This window comes from Rhipicephalus sanguineus, chromosome 1 (assembly GCF_013339695.2).
Source record: "Rhipicephalus sanguineus isolate Rsan-2018 chromosome 1, BIME_Rsan_1.4, whole genome shotgun sequence".
NCBI lineage: Eukaryota > Metazoa > Arthropoda > Arachnida > Ixodida > Ixodidae > Rhipicephalus > Rhipicephalus sanguineus.
The window spans coordinates 111228057-111249285 of NC_051176.1; the positions used below are offsets into that span (position 1 = coordinate 111228057).

At 43.4% G+C, this 21229-nt stretch overlaps 1 protein-coding gene across 2 annotated transcripts in view; it reads left to right on the top strand.

The window, feature by feature from the left end:
* Window positions 1–2671: 2671 nt before the first annotated feature.
* The window catches only part of LOC119396069 (uncharacterized), a 189906-nt gene continuing 171348 nt past the window's right edge, over window positions 2672–21229 (top strand). For both annotated transcript variants that reach the window (XM_037663142.2, XM_037663152.2), the window contains exons 1-6: window positions 2672–3781; window positions 7068–8190; window positions 11768–11924; window positions 15822–15878; window positions 16565–16758; window positions 19391–19551. In XM_037663142.2, the coding sequence (XP_037519070.1) occupies window positions 3145–3781; window positions 7068–8190; window positions 11768–11924; window positions 15822–15878; window positions 16565–16758; window positions 19391–19551 (2329 nt within the window). In that variant the 5' untranslated portion in view covers window positions 2672–3144. The remainder of the gene's footprint in view (window positions 3782–7067; window positions 8191–11767; window positions 11925–15821; window positions 15879–16564; window positions 16759–19390; window positions 19552–21229) is intronic.

Here is a 21229-nt window from a genome sequence, read left to right on the forward strand (position 1 = left end):
GTGACCTTTGCACAAGATTGCAGCTGACCAATAAACCCTCACATGCTACCTAAAGGCATCAAGTGTGTCAGAATGAAGCTCTCGCTATGAAAGTATGAAAGAAGCTTGGAGTGGAGCTTTTCCTTTTAAGCTGGAGATTCAATATTAATATTGTCATATTGCACTAAACATGGGATAAATAATTTATGCACTGGAGCAGGCCATACACACAGTTGAGCCTTCTACACTAATTCCATTGGAGCTCTTTTGAAACTTTGCTATGCCAGAACTTTTGATATTGCTGGTTACGAAAAACAAATATAAATAAAGCTGCAGAAAAATAACAGCATTATGATTTTACCTGCAAGGAAAATATGCCAGCTCGTAGCTGCCATTGTTTTAAACAGAAGCTCATATCTTAAAGCAAATAGGCGCACTATGGGAACAAGGACAAAAGGGAGGAACCGACGACACAAAGCGCACACTCGCAACTGAAGGTTTATTGAAAGAGTGCGCTTTGTGTCGTCGGTTCCTCCCTTTTGTCCTTGTTCCCATAGTGCGCCTATTTGCTTTAAGATATGAACCGTTACCAACTAGCCCAAATGGCTGTTTTGCTACAATTTAAACAGAAGCATTATGTTTAGAAAATGACTGTTTCTGCAGGATGAGACAATTGCACACTTGAAATAAAGGGGATATTACACAAAAAAATTTTGTTGAAAGTTCGTGGAATCTTAATAAAAAGAAGTTTACGGGTGTCACAAATTGTGCTTTCAATTGCGATTGAATGTGCATCACACCTATATATGCACAGGAGTGAAGTAGCCAATTGTTGAACACTATATGTACATACAGAAAAGCAGGCCATCAGGTTGCTGAAAATTAGCCTCAGTCGTATCAAACAAAAGAAGAAAAGAATATGTCACCCCGGCTTCTAAAAAAATCATTACACATACAAAGTTTACTGCTAATGCAGTACTTATTAGAACAAAAGACCCTCTCCCTGATACCTAGTCAAAGACTTTAAGCTGTCTATTTCGTTTTGTCATAAAGGTAATCAATTGAAGCAACCTCTAAGGGTGCCACATCTGTCAATATGTGTTTTATTTGGAGTTGGCTAATGTACGTACACGTTCTAATAAAAAAAAAGATTCTGAAACTACCCACGAAACACGAAACCTCTATAAAACGTTTTATAGAGGTTTATAGAGATTATTTTATATGTTTTAAAGACGTTTTATAGAGGTTTTGTGTTTCATGGGTAGCTGCTATGTTGTGAGTCCGGTTGGATTCCCTGTTACACATTTTCACCTGGAATTGATGCTATATGCCACTACACTTTGAACATATTTTTTTGTCACATTGAGCACAGGCTAATCAAAATATGATGCAGACAAAAAAGAAAAAAAATCTCAGTTGAGCATTTTTGAAACCTTTATTTCGCAGAGTTGGATGCAAGCTTTTTGAGATATAGTGGCGCTTTCGAAACGGTGAAAGAGAAAAGTGCACCACCGTTATGACCGTAACAGCCATGACTTTCTCTCACATATGGTACATCAGTGTGCAGCGAAGGGGCCCGGGTGGGGGAATAAAAAAATAGAGGTGAAAACAATGATCAATTGAAAGGAAGGATGCAACCTAAGGTGAAGAAAAAACAAAAGGTCAGGAAAGAGAGTTTTTTTTTTCTTCACTTTGGGTTGCGTTCTTACCTTTTGATCAGCATGAGCCAACGAGCCCAACATCTTGTTTTAATGAGCAAGCGCACCCCCCCCCCCCCCCCACTTCTTTTTTTAATGTTACTGATATTGTAATTGCTTTGTCAGCACACTGGGCCGAAATGAGAAGGGACGTCTATCCATGATAGGGCGGACCATGGCCGAAGGCGGTCGGTTTGAAACGCGCGTCTCAATTTGTTTTTAATTGTTTGTTTTCTTTTCCCTTTATTTAGATACGCGCTTCGCACGGAGGACTCGCGCACGCGATCGGCGCCAGTGTCCGCACCAGGACGACACTGCGAGCAAGTTTTTTTTCCCTGTAGTAAGATAGATTTAATCCAAGTAGAGGCATTAGGCCACACGCGCAAAATGTAAGCCTGAATGGAGAAACTTTCTGTACATGTTGAATAAAACTCTCACAAGAATGGCAAGACATTGGCCCTGCAGCTCGCTCTTTATTGTGTAAAATTGAAGATCCACTGAATCCCGGCGTGCTGTCGCATTTGCTGCAATGTGAAGCCTCAAGCAAATTGGCAATGCTTTGCTGTTTGTTTTCTGCAATCAAAACATCGGGGACATTAAGGCATTAAGGTATCTCTGCTTAGAAGCACGTACGCGCAGACCCAGCGCTACTATAGATACAGGACGTACCTCGTATCTGCATGCATAAGTCGCTCGGGCGATTGATTCGCGTTATTTATTTATTAAGCATTACTAATTTCAAATATGTTATGTGAGTATTTAAGAGAGGGAGAGAGAGAGACAGAAAACTTTATTTATTACAAAACTAAGGACTGGGTCGGGCCCTCTAGTCCGGGATAAATGCAGAACCCTACACATTTAAATTTTGCGCTTTAAGCACACTGGTCGTTCGCAGCGCCGCATAGTGGTGTCATCGCTGAAGTGACCACAGTACTCTCAGTTTTGCTGTGCGGACGACTATTCCAGCACACCACACATCTGGCGGCTGTGTTTGTAGCGTTTGAAATCGTGTAGTGCCCCGTAGTTAGTCTACGTTGCTGTCAACCTGTCACGGGCTTCGGAGGTTGCGTTATTCATTGACACCTTATAGCCTTTCAGTTTCCTGATAGGGCTAATTAATTTAGTTTTCTTGTAGGACTGTTTTATTTTCTCTGGCCGTGGAATAGTTCATGCACGGTACATCGCCAAATAGCAGACAACAGAAACGCAGCACGTGTGTCGTAGAGTAATTAGAAAATTGGGATTAATGAGGCGTAATTTTCTAGGATGGCACCGGTGGTGCCACGTGCGGCACGTCCTGTTCGGTGACATGCGGCCGTAGGACTTGCTGGACAAAGAGCGTTCCTTTGGCCGTTCCATCTCTGGACCTCTTTTGCTGGCGAGTACCATGCAAATAGTGTTTTTTATTGTCAGGTGGTACTGATCTGCGAGTTTTGTTTGTCGGCTTAGGGCCTGCAGAGCGTCCAGCATGTCTGGAGAAGATGAACTTAAGACGGTTAAGGCTGTCATCCGTGCACTGCTTATTGCCGATAAGCGACCGATGCCTATGAGAAGTTTCCTGTTCGAATTTAAGGACAGCGAGGGCCACGAGGTGCCATACAGAAAGTTTGGCTTTAGTGACCCTCTAAGTTTTCTTCGTAGCATCTCAGACACCGTACAGTTATCGCAGGTGGGCAGTGAGTTCTATGTAAGAGCCACGGTGACTGAAGAGGTCGCACATGTTCGGAAGCTAGTCAGAGGCCAGAGAGAATCAAATTGCAAGCCCGTGCGCTTACCGCCGGCGTCCGAACGGCCGAGTCTATTTAGACCTGCACATAGTGCGCATTTCTCACCACCAAGGCAGCGTCCCTTGCCGATCCCGAGATACTATGATGCACTGGAACAGGTGAAAACGAACTTGCGTGTACTCTTGGCTGAACATCTGACAAATGGCATCAATGTACGCCAACTCCAAGATAGTTACACCAGAAGGTTTGGCAGCCCCATAAACTATGCATCCTTCGGCTACAGTGCGTTTGAAGACTTCCTCATCGGCATGTCTGACGTCGTGTGTGCTGTACGCAACTCGACCGGAGCCACGAAAGTGTTCCTCAGCAAGAGAAGCGGTAAGGTCTATTGTTTTTCTCGTCCCCATTCTCTTCATTGTGCGTACAAAGAGTGCTGCTAGCGCCCCTCAAAACGTTCTGAAGCTATCGACGCGTGCAAGAACAAATAGCTTCAAGTTCTGGTACCTAGTTCTTAATCCATACTTTTTTTAAGCGTGCATGATACTTTGTGTGATTAAAAACAAAATTGGGAGAACTATGGTCAGTGTATTGATGTATTAACAGGCAATGGTGGGGAGAGCACAAGAATGAGTATGATGGCTAAATGAGAATGATTCAGTTTGTTATGTAGTACGTTTTGCACAAAAGATTCAATCAATGTAATGGATGGTTACGGAGATTCATTAGTCTTCAGACTAGCATTAGTAGCTGCAGACATGCACATGCTCAAGAATTAGGTTGTACAGTGGAACCCCGATAAGCTGAACCCACATATACCGAATTATTGTGTATATTGAACGGTTGTAATATCCTCAAGAATATATTTTCAATATATTAAATATTTTATATATCAAATTACCTATATATAAAACACTTTTGTGATCCCCTTCGGATTTGATATATCCGGGTTCGACTGTACCATTTAGCCCCGGTTTTATAAGTGAAATAGAAAGCCTTATTTAAAGTTAATAACTACCTAAAACAGCGTACAAAGCAATAGATGATGATGGAACTAAGCTGACTATCAGCTGATCATTTGTCGCGGGGAACGAATAAGTAACTTCCGGCAGCGCCTCCTTTATTTATTTAGTGCCAGTCAGATGAGCCGGATCCAACCGTTCACCACCCTCTCCTATTGTCCTTTCCTACTCTCCCCCACTGGCTAGCATTCATGCGTGCTTTGCGTTCATGGGGGAGAGTACCCTTTAGGCGGTGCATGACGATGTAAGATACAGGAGCTCATATTTTGTTCAGTTGTATATTGATTCGTTGGGCGGCATCTTGCATCCCTCATGGTCTTTATGTTGATTGTCACTCTGGCTCTCTAAGAGACATGTGTTTTGAGATGGCATGTCTCCATTCGTGGCACTATGGGCACCATCAAGGGGATGCGTCACTGCGATGCTGTGCGGCGACGGCAGCGATTTTGCTTCAAGCCATGAAGGGTGGAGTACAAAGGGAACAAATCTGAGAGATGGAAAGAAGATGGCTTTTAAGGGCTCATTTTTCTTTGTTAGACACAATATTAATGAGAACTAGCAGACAATAATGCCAAGGAAAGTATAGGAGACGTTATTTGAATAATTGGAATATAAATGTGAAGAAAGTAAAGTGGACGAAAAGATAGCTTGCCGCCGGCAGGGACCAAACCTGCAACCTTCGAACAACGCGTCCGATGCTCTACCACTGAGCTACGACGGTGGTCATCTCCCCGTCCACTTGATAGGGTATATACCCTATAATCGTCAGCTAGCTGTGGTCAATCCTTTGCTCCTGAAGGATTCATCAGCATTACGAATGGCTGGCTGAAGCGCCTCGACAGCGTAAAAATTGCAGCTTGAGGAACACTTACCGTAAAATTCCGAGCAAGCGCCCCCCTCCCTTTTCTGGAGATTTGAAAAGCGCAAATGACAGACCAAGCACCCCCCACTCCCCTCCTGCCATTTTTATTGTATCATGCCCTGTTTTTATTCGCCCAACGAGGGCGAATAATGGCAGTGAATGCATGCGTATTTGATGAAGCAGTTTATTGAAATCACGTGCGGCTCTTCTGCCGTCATCTTGAATTTTGCTCCGTGACCGAGCAAGGGCCCTCCCTCCATGTCTTGTTGGATTATCTTTCACCACAGGAAGGGGCGCGTTTGCTTGGAATTTTACGGTAATATCAAGCAGAGTGCGCTTCGTGTGACACAAAATTAATGGCGGAATGTTCTGAGAAGAATGATACATGCGTAACGTCATGTACAACGTGTCAGCGACGTCCACACATGGACTTCTACGAAGCATCTGCGTTCCATTCATGAACCTTGCATATTGAATTGTGCTCGGCGTGATTTTGACTGGTCTTTGCCTCTGCCCTACAGAATGAGCAAACATGCCATTTGGTACACAGAGCGCAACCGGCATTGTGCCGTGCAGAAAATTTGAGCTTGATGGGTCAAATTTTGCAATTTGTAAGCTTACCGCCCCTGTCGTTGCTGTCTATTAGCTGCTTGTATAAAAGTGATGTAGCTAAAAGAAAAGTTAGAATATCACTGTGCTGTAAATGAAAAGGACGGAGAGTTCATGTTTGTGTGTTTGCATGTACATATATCGATTGACATGGTTGTGTACCATACCATGCCGCGCTTGTCTGCCACCATACACAACCTTGGATTGCAGATTTCATACAGTATGCATTTTAGTATCTTCAGCAACACACAGCATTGGCATCGCACTAATTTACGGATGGCAGTGATGTCCGAAACTCGTTTCATGTGTGCAGCGGCGAGAGTGCTGAACCATGGAGCCGGTGCAGTGCTACTGGCAACTGACGCAGCTGTACGCGTGCGCCTGCTATATCATTTTCGTCCTCAGCCGCTAAGGGCTGCGCATGTACAGCTCGTCACTAAAGGCAAATTTTGCACCAGTTGTGAGGCACAGCTATTAGTGCAACGTGATCGTTTCTTGGCCAGACCTTGCCAGTGCTCTCACTTTGAAGTCTGATCAATCTGGAGCATTCGGGGTCGAAGCCTGGCACTTTGAAGGAGCCATATTGAGCGTTCTTTGAGTTCTCTATTTTGAGCACCCAACCATGCTGCTACTTTTGCGAGCACCCCTGAACACTCTAAAGCAGCCAATGTTTTACACTGTAAAGGAAAAGGCTGTATTGGGTGTACTATCGTTTTTTTTTGTTCATCCATTGAGAAATGCTGCGCAGACTGCAAGCTGAGCCAACTACAGTGACTGGCATGAATTAGCTGCCAAAAATCTTTACATTTGCTGAGGATGTAATGCATAGTTATGGAGAGCATTGTACCAAATGTTCTGTCTTTGTATTGTCAGGAGAGTTGAAGCTCCACTAAGGCTCGCACTGCTTAGACTGTAAAATAGAAGTATGAGCTTGATCTCCTATCAGGGCCTCTTAATGTGGATATACTGGTTCTAAAAGAGTAAATCGTGCATCTTATGAATTTTACCACCATGGTGTGATTTATTTGACAATTGGCTGTGCTTGATTGTTGCTAGCCCTTTCTTTTGTTTTCATGTTATGCTGTGCCCATGTGTGGCCCATTGATTTTCAGTGTCCTAATTGATGTGGATTATTTTGCAAAGAAGCTGTTGTTAATGAATTTTTTTTCTTCAGGTCTACCAGTTCCTGCAGATATGGACCAAAGTAGGTCTACAGGACAGTCATTGCATTCAGACATACAGCCTACAGGCATGGAGCTGCAACAGAAATCTTTCCAAAGCAGTCCTACAGTGCAGTCATTCCATCAACGCATTCAGCATACAGGAGTGGTGCCAAAAATGGGGGAGTCAAGCCAAAGCAGACCTATAAGTCTCTCATTCCAACCATACATTCAGCCTGCAGGCATGGAGCCACCAGTACCAAAATCAAGCCAAAGCAGGCATACGAGTCTTCCCTTCCAACCAAACATTCAGCCTGCAGACAAGAAGCCACCAATACCAGAAGCAAGCCAAAGCAGGCATATGAGTCTCCCCTTCCAACCAAACATGCAGCCTGCAGGCATGAAGCCACCAATACCAGAAGCAAGCCAAAGCAGGCATAGGAGTCTTCCCTTCCAACCAAACATTCAGCCTGCAGACAAGAAGCCACCAATACCAGAAGCAAGCCAAAGCAGGCATATGAGTCTCCCCTTCCAACCAAACATGCAGCCTGCAGGCATGAAGCCACCAATACCAGAAGCAAGCCATAGCAGACATACGAGTCTCCCCTTCCAACCAAACATTCAGCCTGCAGGCACGAGGCCACCAATACCAGAATCAAGTCAAAGCAGGCACATGAATCTCCCCTTCCAACCAAACATTCAGCCTGCAGCCGTGGGTCCACTAATGCCAGAAGCAAGCCAAAGCAAGCATTTGAGTCTCCCCTTCCAGCCAAGCATTCAGCCTGCAGGCATGAAGCCTCCAATACCAGAAGCAAGCCAAAGCAAACATACGAGTCTCCCCTTCCCAGCAAATATTCAGCCTGCAGGCATGAAAGCACCAATACCAGAAGCAAGCCAAATAAGGCCTATCAGTCGCTCGTTCCAACCAAACATTCAGCCAGCAGGTGTGGAGCCACCAATACCAGAATCAAGTCAAAGCAGGCCTATAAGTCGCTCGTTCCATCCAGACATTCAGCCTGCAGGCATGGAGCAGCGATTACCAGAATTGCGCCAGATTGGGCCTACAGGGCCATCTCTTAACCCAGACATTAAGCCAGGAGTTGAAAGGGCAGCAACACAGGAATTGTGCCAAAGCAGGTGAGGAGGCTTCTGCGAATGACCCTTCTTGTTTTTTTATGGTGACACCACAAAATAGTTACAATAGCACCACAAAATGTTAGCAGAAATAATTAAAACTAAAGCCTGGATTCACATTCTAATAGAATTCTTAAGAGATATTGCATCTGCTTGATGAGGGTGGAGTAAGAATATTATCTCAGACATTCTGATATTAATATCATCGTGAGAAAAATTTCTGAACATAAATTTCAAACAGTTCATTGGCTGATCGTGAGAAAAATTGCTGAACATAAATTTCAAACAGTTCATTGGCTGTGCCAGATAGTGTGGCATGGCACTCTTAGGGTCCCTCCCCCAACCCCCTTCCGAAAACATTCAAACAAGCTTTTCTTTCATGGCCTGGGCGTTATCAGGATTGAACCCCATCAGTTTTTTCTGGTGGGCTTGTCAGACCACTCCTGCTTGCTACAGTGGCTGTCTGACAAGTCAAGCATTGAATTAAACACCCAGCCAATATTGAAATTGCTGGTGTCATAAGCTGCTAGCATTGTGAAATGGTATGATAAATCATGCAAATGTAATATTTCCTTGCAAAGCTCAAATTTATAATCTTGGGGATACGAATCTTGCGGTGTCACAAAATATATTTGTATCGGGCAAAATTCATGTTATCACCGAGAAAACTAAAATGCTTAGTACGTGACAAGGAAAATTGGCATTCATTTATTGTTTTGCAGGGCTGCAGCAACGTCATAGACCAATCTGGATGATTGCTAGTTAGGTTCTTAGACATCGTTGATCATACTGGTACTCATAATTATACGGTGCATGCACACGTGACAAAATGGGCTGTGCCCTGTGATCACTAGCAGCCCCTTCCCGATCTTGCTACTCTTTTCTGTGTGTCACCAGTGTACGGTGGAAAAAGTGACAAGCGTTCTGCACGTGAGAGACCAAGGGGAGAAAATATTGAAACTGCTGTCCTTCGTTATTATTCTTTTCTATTCGTGTTGGGGTTGGGGTTGTCTTTCAGGAGATTTATGGCCATGCCCATACAGTCGGAACGATTGCTCCCGGTCAAATTGGGAGAGTTGACAGGTGTGCGTTCCCGAACAATTAATTGTGCATGTTGATGTCGCAAGGACAAGTTCTTTTGCCAAGTCCGTCCACTTCCGCTTTAGGTCTTTGTCCACCTTTTGTAGGATGGCTTGCATCTACATGGCAAGCAGGCATAAACAGAAGTGTAGCAGAGCCTTGCAAGAAAAAAAACTCGAAGCCAATGTCATCTGTAATCTAAAAGCAAAGATACATGGAGGTGCATTGGGGCCTCCAAGATTCACGCGCACCATTTCAGAGGTTACGATGGGCAACTGATTAGTGGTGCTGGCAACCAGCCAAACCGGCAGTGCGACGTACATGCCCGCACTAGAGTTCCTTGTGCTCGTGCTGGACTGCAGTGACTTCCTCCGTGGCTGCATGAGCAGCACCTGTTCATATCTGCGGCGTAGCGTACACTTGTATCAAACGTTGCAGGGTGAAAACCATGCTCTAGCACATTGTAGGCCTTGGCCAGAACCAAAGAAAAATTTGTATCACCCTGAAATTCATAGAAACCCTGACTGTATCACTGAGATTCTTCTGTACATAACTAGCTGTCATACAGCCACTATTATTTCATTTTTATTCATTTGGGCACTTAGTGCGACTTGTGCTAAAAATTGCTTGTTGCATAGTGCTCCATATTTAGTGCAACCATGAGCAAAGCCATAATCACTCTTAGCATTGTTTGAGCTGTATCATTGTTTCATCTAGCTCTGTGGCGCTTCGGTAGAGAAGGCTAATGTGAACATGTGAACGAAATATTGCTCTGCCCGCAGCTGGTAATTCACAATCTGGAAATTAACAAGGCCATGTGAGCCGGGGTGGCTGGTAGCTACATGTGCTGTCTTCCTACGTACCTAGTCTAGGTACTTATGTTATCTCAAGGTTGCAGAAATACATTGATGCAAGAGGCACCATGATGTGATAACCCCCAAAAGGCACTGCAAGTTTCATTTGAAATAACTGAAGGGCGGTTTTTATAGGTCTAATTCACAGGAGTCCTTTTTTTTTTCTCTTGAAATACATACAACTTTTATGGAACAGCGGTGCAATTCAAATTACCTTTCACTTGGAATCAAAAGATTTTAAATCGTCAGACTAGTGAGAATAAAACGCAGGAATGTACACACACAAAAAAAATATCACTACTTGAAGCAGCATTGCACCTTAAATTATGCATGTTTTTACTGTAAATTTGCTTACTATCGGACTTAGTGATGACTGTAGCACCAGTGAAAGTGGCAAAGGCAAGGCATTTGATATTTTAGTTTGCTCCTAAAGTCCATTCCTGTGCCGACTGCAGCGTTGCACATTGTTTTCTGACAGTAGATGTGGCACAAAGGCACATACTTGAAGGCCAACTCCGGCTATTTTTTTTTTTTAACATGTGAAGGTACTGGTGCTCCTATGTTCCTGAGATGCTCCTGTCACATGCCTGATGGTAGAAATGCTCAACGAATTAGAGAATACGCATTTTCTCGCTTATAACCCGCGCAAAAATATTTTTCAAATTTGGACCTGAAATCGAGACAAAAAACGCAAATTCTGGCCTCTAAAGGTGGTTTTGTGGCTGTGCCTCACAGCTATGCAAGGAAGCTAGCTTTGCGGTAATATGTGGGGATCATTTAAAAAAAATTTTCAGCGAATCGCAAAAAGCCGCAAAGCTGAAACCGAAGCCCCACCAAGCAGTACTTTTTTGCGTGATGTATTAAGGTACACAAACTGGAAGGTGCGCAAGGTATGTAGGCCCAGCCAATGCGGAGGATGAAAGCTGAGAAGAGCAGACGCTAAGTGGAAACGTGACCATGCCACACCATTTGTGCCATGTCTCTGGTAGAGGGTTTTTTTTAGCAGTGTTGGCTTACCGTATTGGCTGAGGAGTTCGCATGTGGGAGCTTTACCGTATGGAAACTTTTTGTAACATACACCGGGTCTATCCAAAACATCACAAGCTGCGCACCATGCCAAAGGGGGCTTGTACTTGGCTTGTAAAAAGTCATCGATCCTATGATCCAGAATGTGAAGTTAGCTGCTCCAAGGTGCTCCCAAATGCAGAATTACCTGCTCCGAAGTGCTCCTCAATAAAAATTTTTGCTGCTCCAAAATGTAAATTCTGCTGCTCCAAAAATTGCTCGAAATCAGAAGTCCTCAGTAGCATCACTGTAAAGTTCTTGTTCACAAAAGTGTCCAGGTGCCAAGTATTTAAGATTGCTTTACACTAATTTGGGCAAAGCTAGTTACTTTTCAAATGTAACTTATGATACAGTGCTGCGGTAGTTGTGTAAAGGTCTGCACAGTAGAATGAGTTGCTGTTTACGCGTGTTAACTGCTGACTTCATTAATGTCTAAACCTTTTGAGAGAAGAACAGCAGAAGTTAAGCATTGTTTTTTTCTTTCCGTTTACATGAGCACGTAGGTATCTGCAGTAAACAAATACCTCACACACAGCTGTAGCGAGGTGGTTTCAAATTGGAACTTTGCCTACTGCCTGCAGGTTTGCCCCTCCACCAGGGCCATCTTTGAAAGATGGCAAGAAAGCATTAACTACCATGGGAATGCTGACAAAGCAAGAAATCCTCGCAAGGAGCGATCCTGATCGTTCCGACAGATTGTGCCATATGAATCCTCGTATTGAGAGATATATTAAGAGGGTGAGTAGTACACTATTTTCTGAATGTAAACATTTTGACAAAGATCTGTCTAGCTGGGTTAAAGAATTCTAGTAGCTAAAATGGCTCCAGCCACAGTTTTTGAAATGGACCTGACACTTTGGGACCTATTTGGTCCCTTCCTGAGTGGGTGACGTATTGGCTGCGAAAATGACATAGCTTCGTGTCCTCTCACCTTGGCACCTCCTTTCCATCGCGTCGCGAAGGTCGCGCACATATACAGAGGGCATTGTTCCAAGCAAGTGGTTAATGTTCTCAGGAGTGTTCAGGATGTGCCATGACTCGAGTAAGGGCGTCCCTCCTGTCTTTGTTTCGGTTTTGATCGCAAAAGTGTCATCAAAATTGATTTGATGGTCACGCTTCTCATAATGCTCTGCAAGAGGCCTGCGTTGCGTTTCCATTCCCTTTTTATCATTCTTGTGTTGGCGGATTCTGTCATGAATGTATGTACTGTAATGCTTAATTAAAGGAACTTTGTTACCAGGATGTACTTTCTTACATTTAGTTCTGCTTTGCAAAAAAATTTAAATGATTTTGTTGCGTCTATAACAACCACTTTTGCATCAGCATAATTATGTGCTCATTATGTACCTGCACTTTGCCCCAGCACTTTTGTCACAAAAGAAAGAGAGTGGTCGGGGCAGTAAAGGAGTTGCTGACCTGGCAAAAGCAGTTGTATCACTATATCCCTTCACTGCACAATTTTTTGTTTTGTCGTATTATTATTCATGGAGTTACACAGTAGCATAACAGTAGCTGTACTACCATCGAAAATAACTTTCATGGACTTTTACAGTTTGTATTAGCAGAAAAAAAAAGATGTTGTATATTTGTAACAACAAGAACATGTTAAAGGGGAAAGATTGTCACTGTGATTTGAACTCAAGTATTTAATAAGCACATGACAATGAGTGAATGCACTATTTGTCATGTTGGTGTAATGTGGTACGAAAGAAAGCAATTGCTCTTGCTTGTTGAAAAAAAGCTGGTTTCCACACTTTGAGCAGTATGTCATACTTGCAGGTTCCCGTGCAGCCAGGAAACTTACTGCGCTTTTCCTCATCAGGTTAACCATTTGGAGGAGGAAACAGATCGTAACAAAGCGAATAAAATTTGTGGCAAAACAGCTATGTGCAGGCAGAACCACTTTTATTACACATTTCGGGCTCAGTCAAGGAACGAAGAGGAAGAGTGCGAGGGCACGAAAGGCTAGGACACTCGTAATCGAGGGCAGCGCGGAATGTGTAATAAAACACCACCACCATGCACATTGTTTTAGCGGTATGGCACAAAATTTAGAATGTGGAAGCACAGATGTAAGGGTGTACCTGGGATGAAGTGACACCGGAGTGCGCGAATACATCAAGCTCTTATTAAAAAATCTGGGCATACGACCTGAAAACATGCTGCACAGATGTTGAATCGAGATGGACGTTCACACGGGGTCATTGCCACTACTGGAAAGGTCGCTTTCTTCACTATCAGAAGGAATTACTTGGCCATAGGCACGCTTAAGGCCCAATTCCATTTCTGAGAATAAACCCCACGTACACGTTGCATTTGCGCAACATAGCAACATTCCGTCGCCAGGAAGAAACTATTCTGAGATGACAATGTTTTTTGGAATCTACACAAGCAGGAGGATGGGTAGCAGAGCATAAGAAAATTTTCCGCGCTTTATCGTGTTCAGAAATGCACTTATAATTGGCAGTTACTGGTATCACTGCACGCTGGCGCGCACAATGTTTACCATGGATGTTTTGGGAATAGTTGCGCAAGATGAGCACAGATGCCATCACGAGACAGCGCATTTTTCAAAGCAATGTTGCAGAAATGCAACAACGTGCACAGGCAGCTCCAAATGGACTTTCCTTTGTTTTGATTGCCACTTATTGGAATGTCGCATAAATGCAATGAGGTGCAGTAAAGCGATATGGTGTTTTCTGTAGGATGTGTTTGCTCTTTTATACTGTATAGACAGTAAATTAAACCTTTTGGATTTATCACAACGGTAATTCCATATTAGCTGTCCTAACCTTGGTCCTGAAACATCTCTGGTGTGTTTTAAAATTTATCAAACTACAAATTACTACAGTTACTAATTACTACAAGTAACGTCCCCTATACTTTCCTTGGCTTCATTGTCTGTTGGTTTTCATTAAGGATGTCTCTAACAAAAAAAAATGAGCTTTTCAATTCCCCTTCTTTCGTTCATCCATTGCGAGGGTCTTGTTCTGGCAGACTTGATGCCTTCAGGTAGTATGCGAAGGATTATTGGTCAGCTGCCAGCTCGTAAAAAGGTAACGTACTACCTGACACCATCAGGCAAAAAAAGAGTGTTTCACGCTCATTGTCATGGCTACATGTGGCACTGACTAACACTCCCAGGTTTAGATGTGCAGATATATCCGATAAAGTGGACGGGAGGATGATCGCCGCTGTAGCTCAATTTGTAGAGCATCGGATGCGTTATCCGAAGGTTGCAGGTTCGATCCCTGCCGGGAGAAAGTTGTCTTTTAGTCCATGTTAATTTCTACACATTTATATCATAATTACTACAAGTTACGTCCCCTATACTTTCCTTGGTTTCATTGTCTGTTGGTTTTCATTAAGGTTGTTTCTAACAAAGAAAAACGAGCCCTTAAATACCCCTTATTTCGTACAAAGCTACATACAATATAGTGATTACTTTAAAATGCATGTTATGACAAATAAAAAAAATGCTTTGCTGCAATTAATTGTCATTGCACTATCATCCAAATCAGTTCCAAAGATTCCTGGTCCTGTATATATAGTTTTTTGTAATAAAAATTGGAAGTTTATCTGGAAAACACAACTGCCTTCTATTGAACAAGTGTTTTCTAGATTGAGTGCACAACGCATGCTCAGAAAATTTCTTTTAACTGTAAGGAACGTTGAACCCCCCCTCCAAACAAAAAAAAAAAGGAAAAAGAAAGAAAGAAAAAAAACACATGGTCCACAAAGATGCGAAATTGGTGACATGTAATAGCATAGATGCCATCATAGTTTTTGGATGTAATAGCTGGGAAGGGAAACATTAAAGACTGGAAGGTAATATGCATCACTTTATGGGAATTAAACGGTACTTGTCTTTCAGAGTGTAAGGGCTGGGAAAATGGAACAACCAGGAATGCATGAATGAGGTTTTAATGTAGCACTTTCTAGCCAGAAAATAGCAATGAAACTGCAAAAAAAAAAAAAGGCATGACTTTGAAAGGGCAGTGCTTGATGAGAAAATTTTTTTCAGCAACACTTTTTCAGGAGAAAGACCGCGGTAAAAAGCCGCGGTCTTTCTCCAAAAAATTTGATGTGGTCACCAGAACACATGAGAATGAAGCAATGTACGTGCCTTGCATTCAGCAGTACAGCAGTGATCAAGGTTGTCCGCAGAACTTTTTGCAGGGGGGCACATCTACGGATGGGGAGTGGGTAGGCATCAAACACAGGTAGCCTTTCTGTCACATGGCTGTATAACGTGCAAAGTTGGCTGGCAATCCTGAAGGCCATTTGACATGAACATGCGGGACCTGAGAGTGCTAATCAAGCTCTGTAGCTTATTGCTTGTGCATAGAAAAATATCCGAAATTCCAGGGGAGGGGGGTGCAGCCACCACCCCCATGCCCTTTCCCCTTTCGGATGCCCATGGCAGTGATGAGGTGTTTGATTTCAAAAATGCGATCATACATTTCTACAAATGTTTGAAGATGTGCATCTTTTTTTATTTGAAGCAGGTTGCATGAGGAGTTTTGTTGATCCTATCTAGTAGTAGCCTCTGGTTTTAGTGATATATTTCACACATCACAAACTGCTGTCAAGTGTCAAGCTAACTGCCACCTCTATATGTTGTTTGCTTGGCAGATACTGCGAAAACACCCTGAGGGCATATGGTTAACAAGTTTTGCAAAGGTATACAAGGTGAGAAATTGGTTACTTTATTCATACTGCATGCTGGAACTTGAGCTTTCATTCCATTGTCTCTATTGGTTGTTAATGTGCCTTGAAGTTGCCTGCCCTATGCACTGAACAAAAGAAAGAGAAGGGGCAACAAAAAAATGCTACTCATTTTTACAGCAAAGTAGTATATGCCTACTAAAGTAATTCTCTTTTAAAGGAAGCATCTCCTTGCAAATGATGCAAAGAGCTCTATTGATGGTTTGTCACAGACTTTTGTCTATCTAATGGTGTTCCAGGAAAGTACAGGTACTGAGCAAAGTAGTATATGCCTACTAAAGTAATTCTCATTTAAAGGAAGCATCTCCTTGCAAATGATGCAAAGAGCTCTATTGATGGTTTGTCACAGACTGTTGTCTATCTAATGGTGTTCCAGGAAAGTACAGGTACTGAGCAAAGTAGTATATGCCTACTAAAGTAATTCTCATTTAAAGGAAGCATCTCGTTGCAAATGATGCAAAGAGCTCTATTGATGGTTTGTCATAGACTGTTGTCTATCTAATGGTGTTCCAGGAAAGTACAGGTACTGAGCGAAGTAGTATATGCCTACTAAAGTAATTCTCATTTAAAGGAAGCATCTCCTTGCAAATGATGCAAAGAGCTCCATTGATGGTTTGTCACAGACTGTTGTCTATCTAATGGTGTTCCAGGAAAGTACAGGTACTGAGCTGTGCCCTGCGGACTATGGCTACAACAACATGCTGAGCCTGATATTTGACTTTAGACACGTGGTGTCACTGACACGCCCATTTCCTGATGGAGATTTCATGGTTTGTCTGCTTGAAGAGCTCAGAGCACCCGAGCTGGATCGTCAGACACTGAACACCATGAAGGAATTGTTAAGGTAGTGTGTACTAGATGCTAATTACTGAAAAGATTTTAGGGAGTCCGATGAATGATGGATACTTATAATTCACCTGAAAGCAGCAGGCCGTTTACTCGTTCAATAATTTCTGGGAGGTAAACTTTGTAGCTGAAGACAATTTCTTCAGGTAAGTCTTTAACAGTGAAGCATCTTGCATGCTTATAAAAAACTCCTATTATTAATCTTAATGAGATTAAGTTGAAGGGAAACTAAAGGCAAATATATTTAGCCAGTGTGCATTGTTAGCCCTTTGTGGTTCACTGTCGGGAAGCACCCGCTATCACCGAGCGGCTCATCTGCCCCGCCGTCGGCAAGCGTCTTCCAAGTCATTTTAAGGGGACACTAAAGTGAAACATTTTCAGTTCATACAGATAAATTATTCTTTCAGAACACTATTGTCATTAATTTTCTCATCATAAGACAATTATTAGAAGAGGAAATGAAGGTCAAAGTTCTTTTTAAATTTCGCACCAAAACTAGCATGTGAACATCAGTGTGACGTCACGTATGGCTTACTTTCAGTGTCATTGCGAGCGAGCGTGCGGGCACGTTGTGGCATCTCGCAATGGCCGCGGTAACTGTGCAGTTCACGATGCTCAAATCAGTCTCTGGCTGTGGACTTTGTGTCTATATCACTGTCATTTGGGCTTATGGCATCATTTGTCGAGAGAAGAGGGAGTGATTTCTAGCTGACTTTGAGAATTAATTGCAAGTTCTAGGCTGCATGCTGCGCAATAATGTTTGGCTCACGTGTTCTCAGGAGCCCTGACTACTGGTCGGCAGTGTTTTCTGACTGTGATGAAAGAGTATTGTAGGGCCCTTAAAAAGTCAATCGGTCAGACAACCGGTCAGAACACGAATTGAGATACCCCACTAATGAGAAGATAGTCTATTTTATTGGCTAAAACGAACCTTGTTTTTCTCGTCAAATGTGGATTTATGTTTTTTATTTCTTCACTCAAAATTACTATTGGCGCCTCACGCGGCAAAAAAGTGAAGATGCATATGATGCCGATCACGTGACCTTTTACTGGTGTACGCTGTTAATTGTTTCTATATTATTGTTGAAATGCAGTACACTTTTTTTATTATAATCTTTCCTAACTTAAAACATGCAGATATGCCTTTGTTTGTACTGAGCAGAACAGTGGCGCTGCTTTTGCTTGACCTATGATGCAATGCACATGAGCGGAAGCATGGACATTGTTAGCTGAGGGCCTAGCGGCACCTGCCGACGAGTTGGAGAAGTACTAAGAGCGCCTTGTGGCCTTCGCGATTAGCTCCGGCAACGCGTTGCGGGAGCTAATTGCGGAGGCTGAGCACCTGGCTTGCGAGGCAGTGAAGGGACCTCATGTGACAACGAGCGTTAGAAAAACTTATTGTACCTGCTTTTTATATTCAAAAACGGTTGAAAATGTCGATATGAAGGCGGTTAACCACATTTTCACTCATTGCTATGAAAGCAGAACCTTGAGCGTAATGAACAGTTTGTGAGGAGTGCTATTGGCATCACTATCTCTTCACAGCGTTGCTGGAGGACGCCTTCGTACATTTGTAGAGGCTTTTCAGATAGAAAAATACTGCTTATAAAATAACCACATGCTTTTGGGATGAACCGCTGCAGGTACAAACACTACAAAGGGTGAGCTTTCTTTTGCGCCGTAAAAAACTGGGTCGAGAAAAATATGTTGTCAGTCCCTTTAAAGGGATACTGAACAAAAATTTGAAAAAGCTACGAAAACACTTGCATTCGACTTGGACGACACGACTGTTCCTATAAACAGCGTTTATTTCGCGTAATTTCGAGCAGTTGGCCGTATTTTTAGTGGATTGTGAGAGCATGGCGGCTGCGCGCCAGTGCGCTTGTCGACGGCCGTGACGTCGAATGCTCCAGCAAGAGGGGGGCAACCGGCACGCTCTCTCCTGCCCTGCCACTTCCCTTTCTCCACCTCTCCTCTCAAGAACACCTTCCCGACCATGAGAACACGTTTTGAGAGAGACTCGCGGCAGCGGGTGGCGGCTTGCGATGTCGATTGGTAAGCGATTTTGGAGCGAGCATGGTTGGCAAGTCAGTATCCGCCGAGTTTCGCGTCACTTCCTCTCTAGTTCGCGACGCGGCCGCTAGATGCGCCAATTTGCGAAAAATGCATTAAATTCATTATTTTCTGCTAGTCTGGCTGAAATGAAGGTTGTTTCATCAAATTTCAGCACCGAATCTTTCAATTGGGCCATTTATCTCAGCGGCGAAAATTTTGTTCAGTATCCCTTTAAGCATCAATAATTTTTTAGTGCTTTCACTGCTATGTTTACGAATTGACTTGTAAGTTATGTCTCATGCTTTTGTCTTCATTGGATGTCCTTTTTTTTATTTAGATCTGTCAAACAAAATGAAGTTGCCTTCGATTACGCTTATCCTCATGTTCCTGATGCAAATACAAGCACATCCCTTGAAGACAAAGGCGTGAGACATAACTTTCTGACACCTATAAAACAGTTTCTGTGAACTAAAGATGAATAAATAAGCAAATAAAAAGTGTAGTTTGTTATTACTAGAAATGAATGATCTTAAAGTGTGATATGCATGCTTCAACATTGCAATATTCCTTTACAGGATGAGTGGGCCACAAGGCATGACTGTTGATGAGCTTCTGCAGTCCTTCCAGAGAGTGACAGGGAAGACCATTGACCTCGAAGATTACAGCCTCTCAAATGAGGCATTTGTTCATGTACTTGTAATGGAGATTAATGCGGCGTTCAAGTTCGGGCCTGAAGGTGAGCACCAACTTTTTTTCGTTTGCTAGTTGAGCATGTCATTCTCATTTCAGGTAAAAATGTAATAGTGAACTGTCATTGCATTTTTAGGTGTCATTTCCATTTTTAGAGATCCCCTTCAAAAGTAGGAAATTCAAATTTGATATTGTTGATAGCGGGCTATCAGTGAAAATAGGTGCATACAGGAAAATGTTAAAAAATGCTTGAGGCCCGTGTACTTAGATTTAGGTGCACATTATTGGCCGCGAGATCGAGTGGAGTCGCCGCCTGGCGGCTACTGGCTGAAGCGCGCCTAGTGTGGATTGCTTCCTGCGTCGTCTGCTAGCCACGCCGTGTTTGCACGTGCGTGTACGTCGTGCACGTTCTCAAAGGGCGGTTTGTTCTGTTATGTTAGCACGAGTTTAATTGCTCGTACGTATACCTAACATGGTGTACAGAAGCAAATGGGCTTGCTCGGCTGCATGCGCATTGTAATTGGATCAGTGAGTGCGACTTTCGAGGGGGCTGTGTATTGGTGTCGTACCCTTCGTTCGCCAGAATCATTTCAGTGTTGGTGCCGCTTTCTGGTTCAAGCACATCCTAAAGTGCGCTTGGCATAGTCTCAAACATGAGGAGCATTAAATAGTGTGTGAATGCAGCGTTCTAGCGACTCTGTGGTAAACAAAAACGAGGCTAATGCACTTTCGCGTTGTTAGGTGTATAACTGCGGCACTGTAGTTCATGATGAGCTGTAGTTGTGCTTAAGATGTCCTTTTATTCTACGGTCGTGGTCCTGCTACAGCGAAATATTTCTATCAAGTGAAGTCTGACACTTCGGTACTCAAACTGTCCCCTAAAAAAAAAAGCAGACAGTGGAATGACACGGCAGTGATAAAATGGAGTTGCCGCGCGCAATTTTAACTTGGGGCGAAATTTATGTAGAACCACCCGTGTGCTTAGATTTAGGTACGCTTTGAAGAACCCAGACGTTAAAATTACCGTATTTATTCGAAAATAGGTCGGGCACGAATATAGGTCGACCCCTACTTATAGCGCTCTACGAGAAATAAAAAAAAAAATATTCGAAAATAGGTCGACCCATGTTTTTTTTTTTAGAAACAGGAAAATTGAAACATAGCACACCTTTATTTACAATTAACTTAGCGCCCTAGTCGCTGCCGGGAGTGTCATGTTCGTCAGATGTGCAAGGAAAGTTGTCGGATTCTTCGCAGGCATCCTCGGCATCCGAAATGACGTCGACTTCGCTGCCATCGATTGCGTTGGAAATGCAGCACTTTTTAAAGCCAGTCACGATAATTTCCGCTGGCAAGTCTTTCCGCGCGTCCTTCACCCACGTCGCAACTTCATTGAGGGAAGCCCTTCTCGCGGCGTCCCGTCGGTGTCATTGCAGCATCCTCCTTCAAGCCACTCTTTGTAACTCTTCGCCACCCGGTCCTTAATGTAGCCGGGACGTCATACCTAGCGGTATGACGACCAGGTCTGTTGGCCTTCTGCAGGGCCTCCTTGACGCCCGGAGCCTCAGTTCTTTTTCAAGAGCGTCATGCCTGCCAGTTGCTGGGCCGCGAAAAGCACGACGCTATCCATCGCACGCGAACAGTCGGTCCCGCTGCTTCCGCCAACCCCTAATCAACTTTTACGTCGAACTCACGCTGAGCGGCACAATTGCTGGAATTCTCGG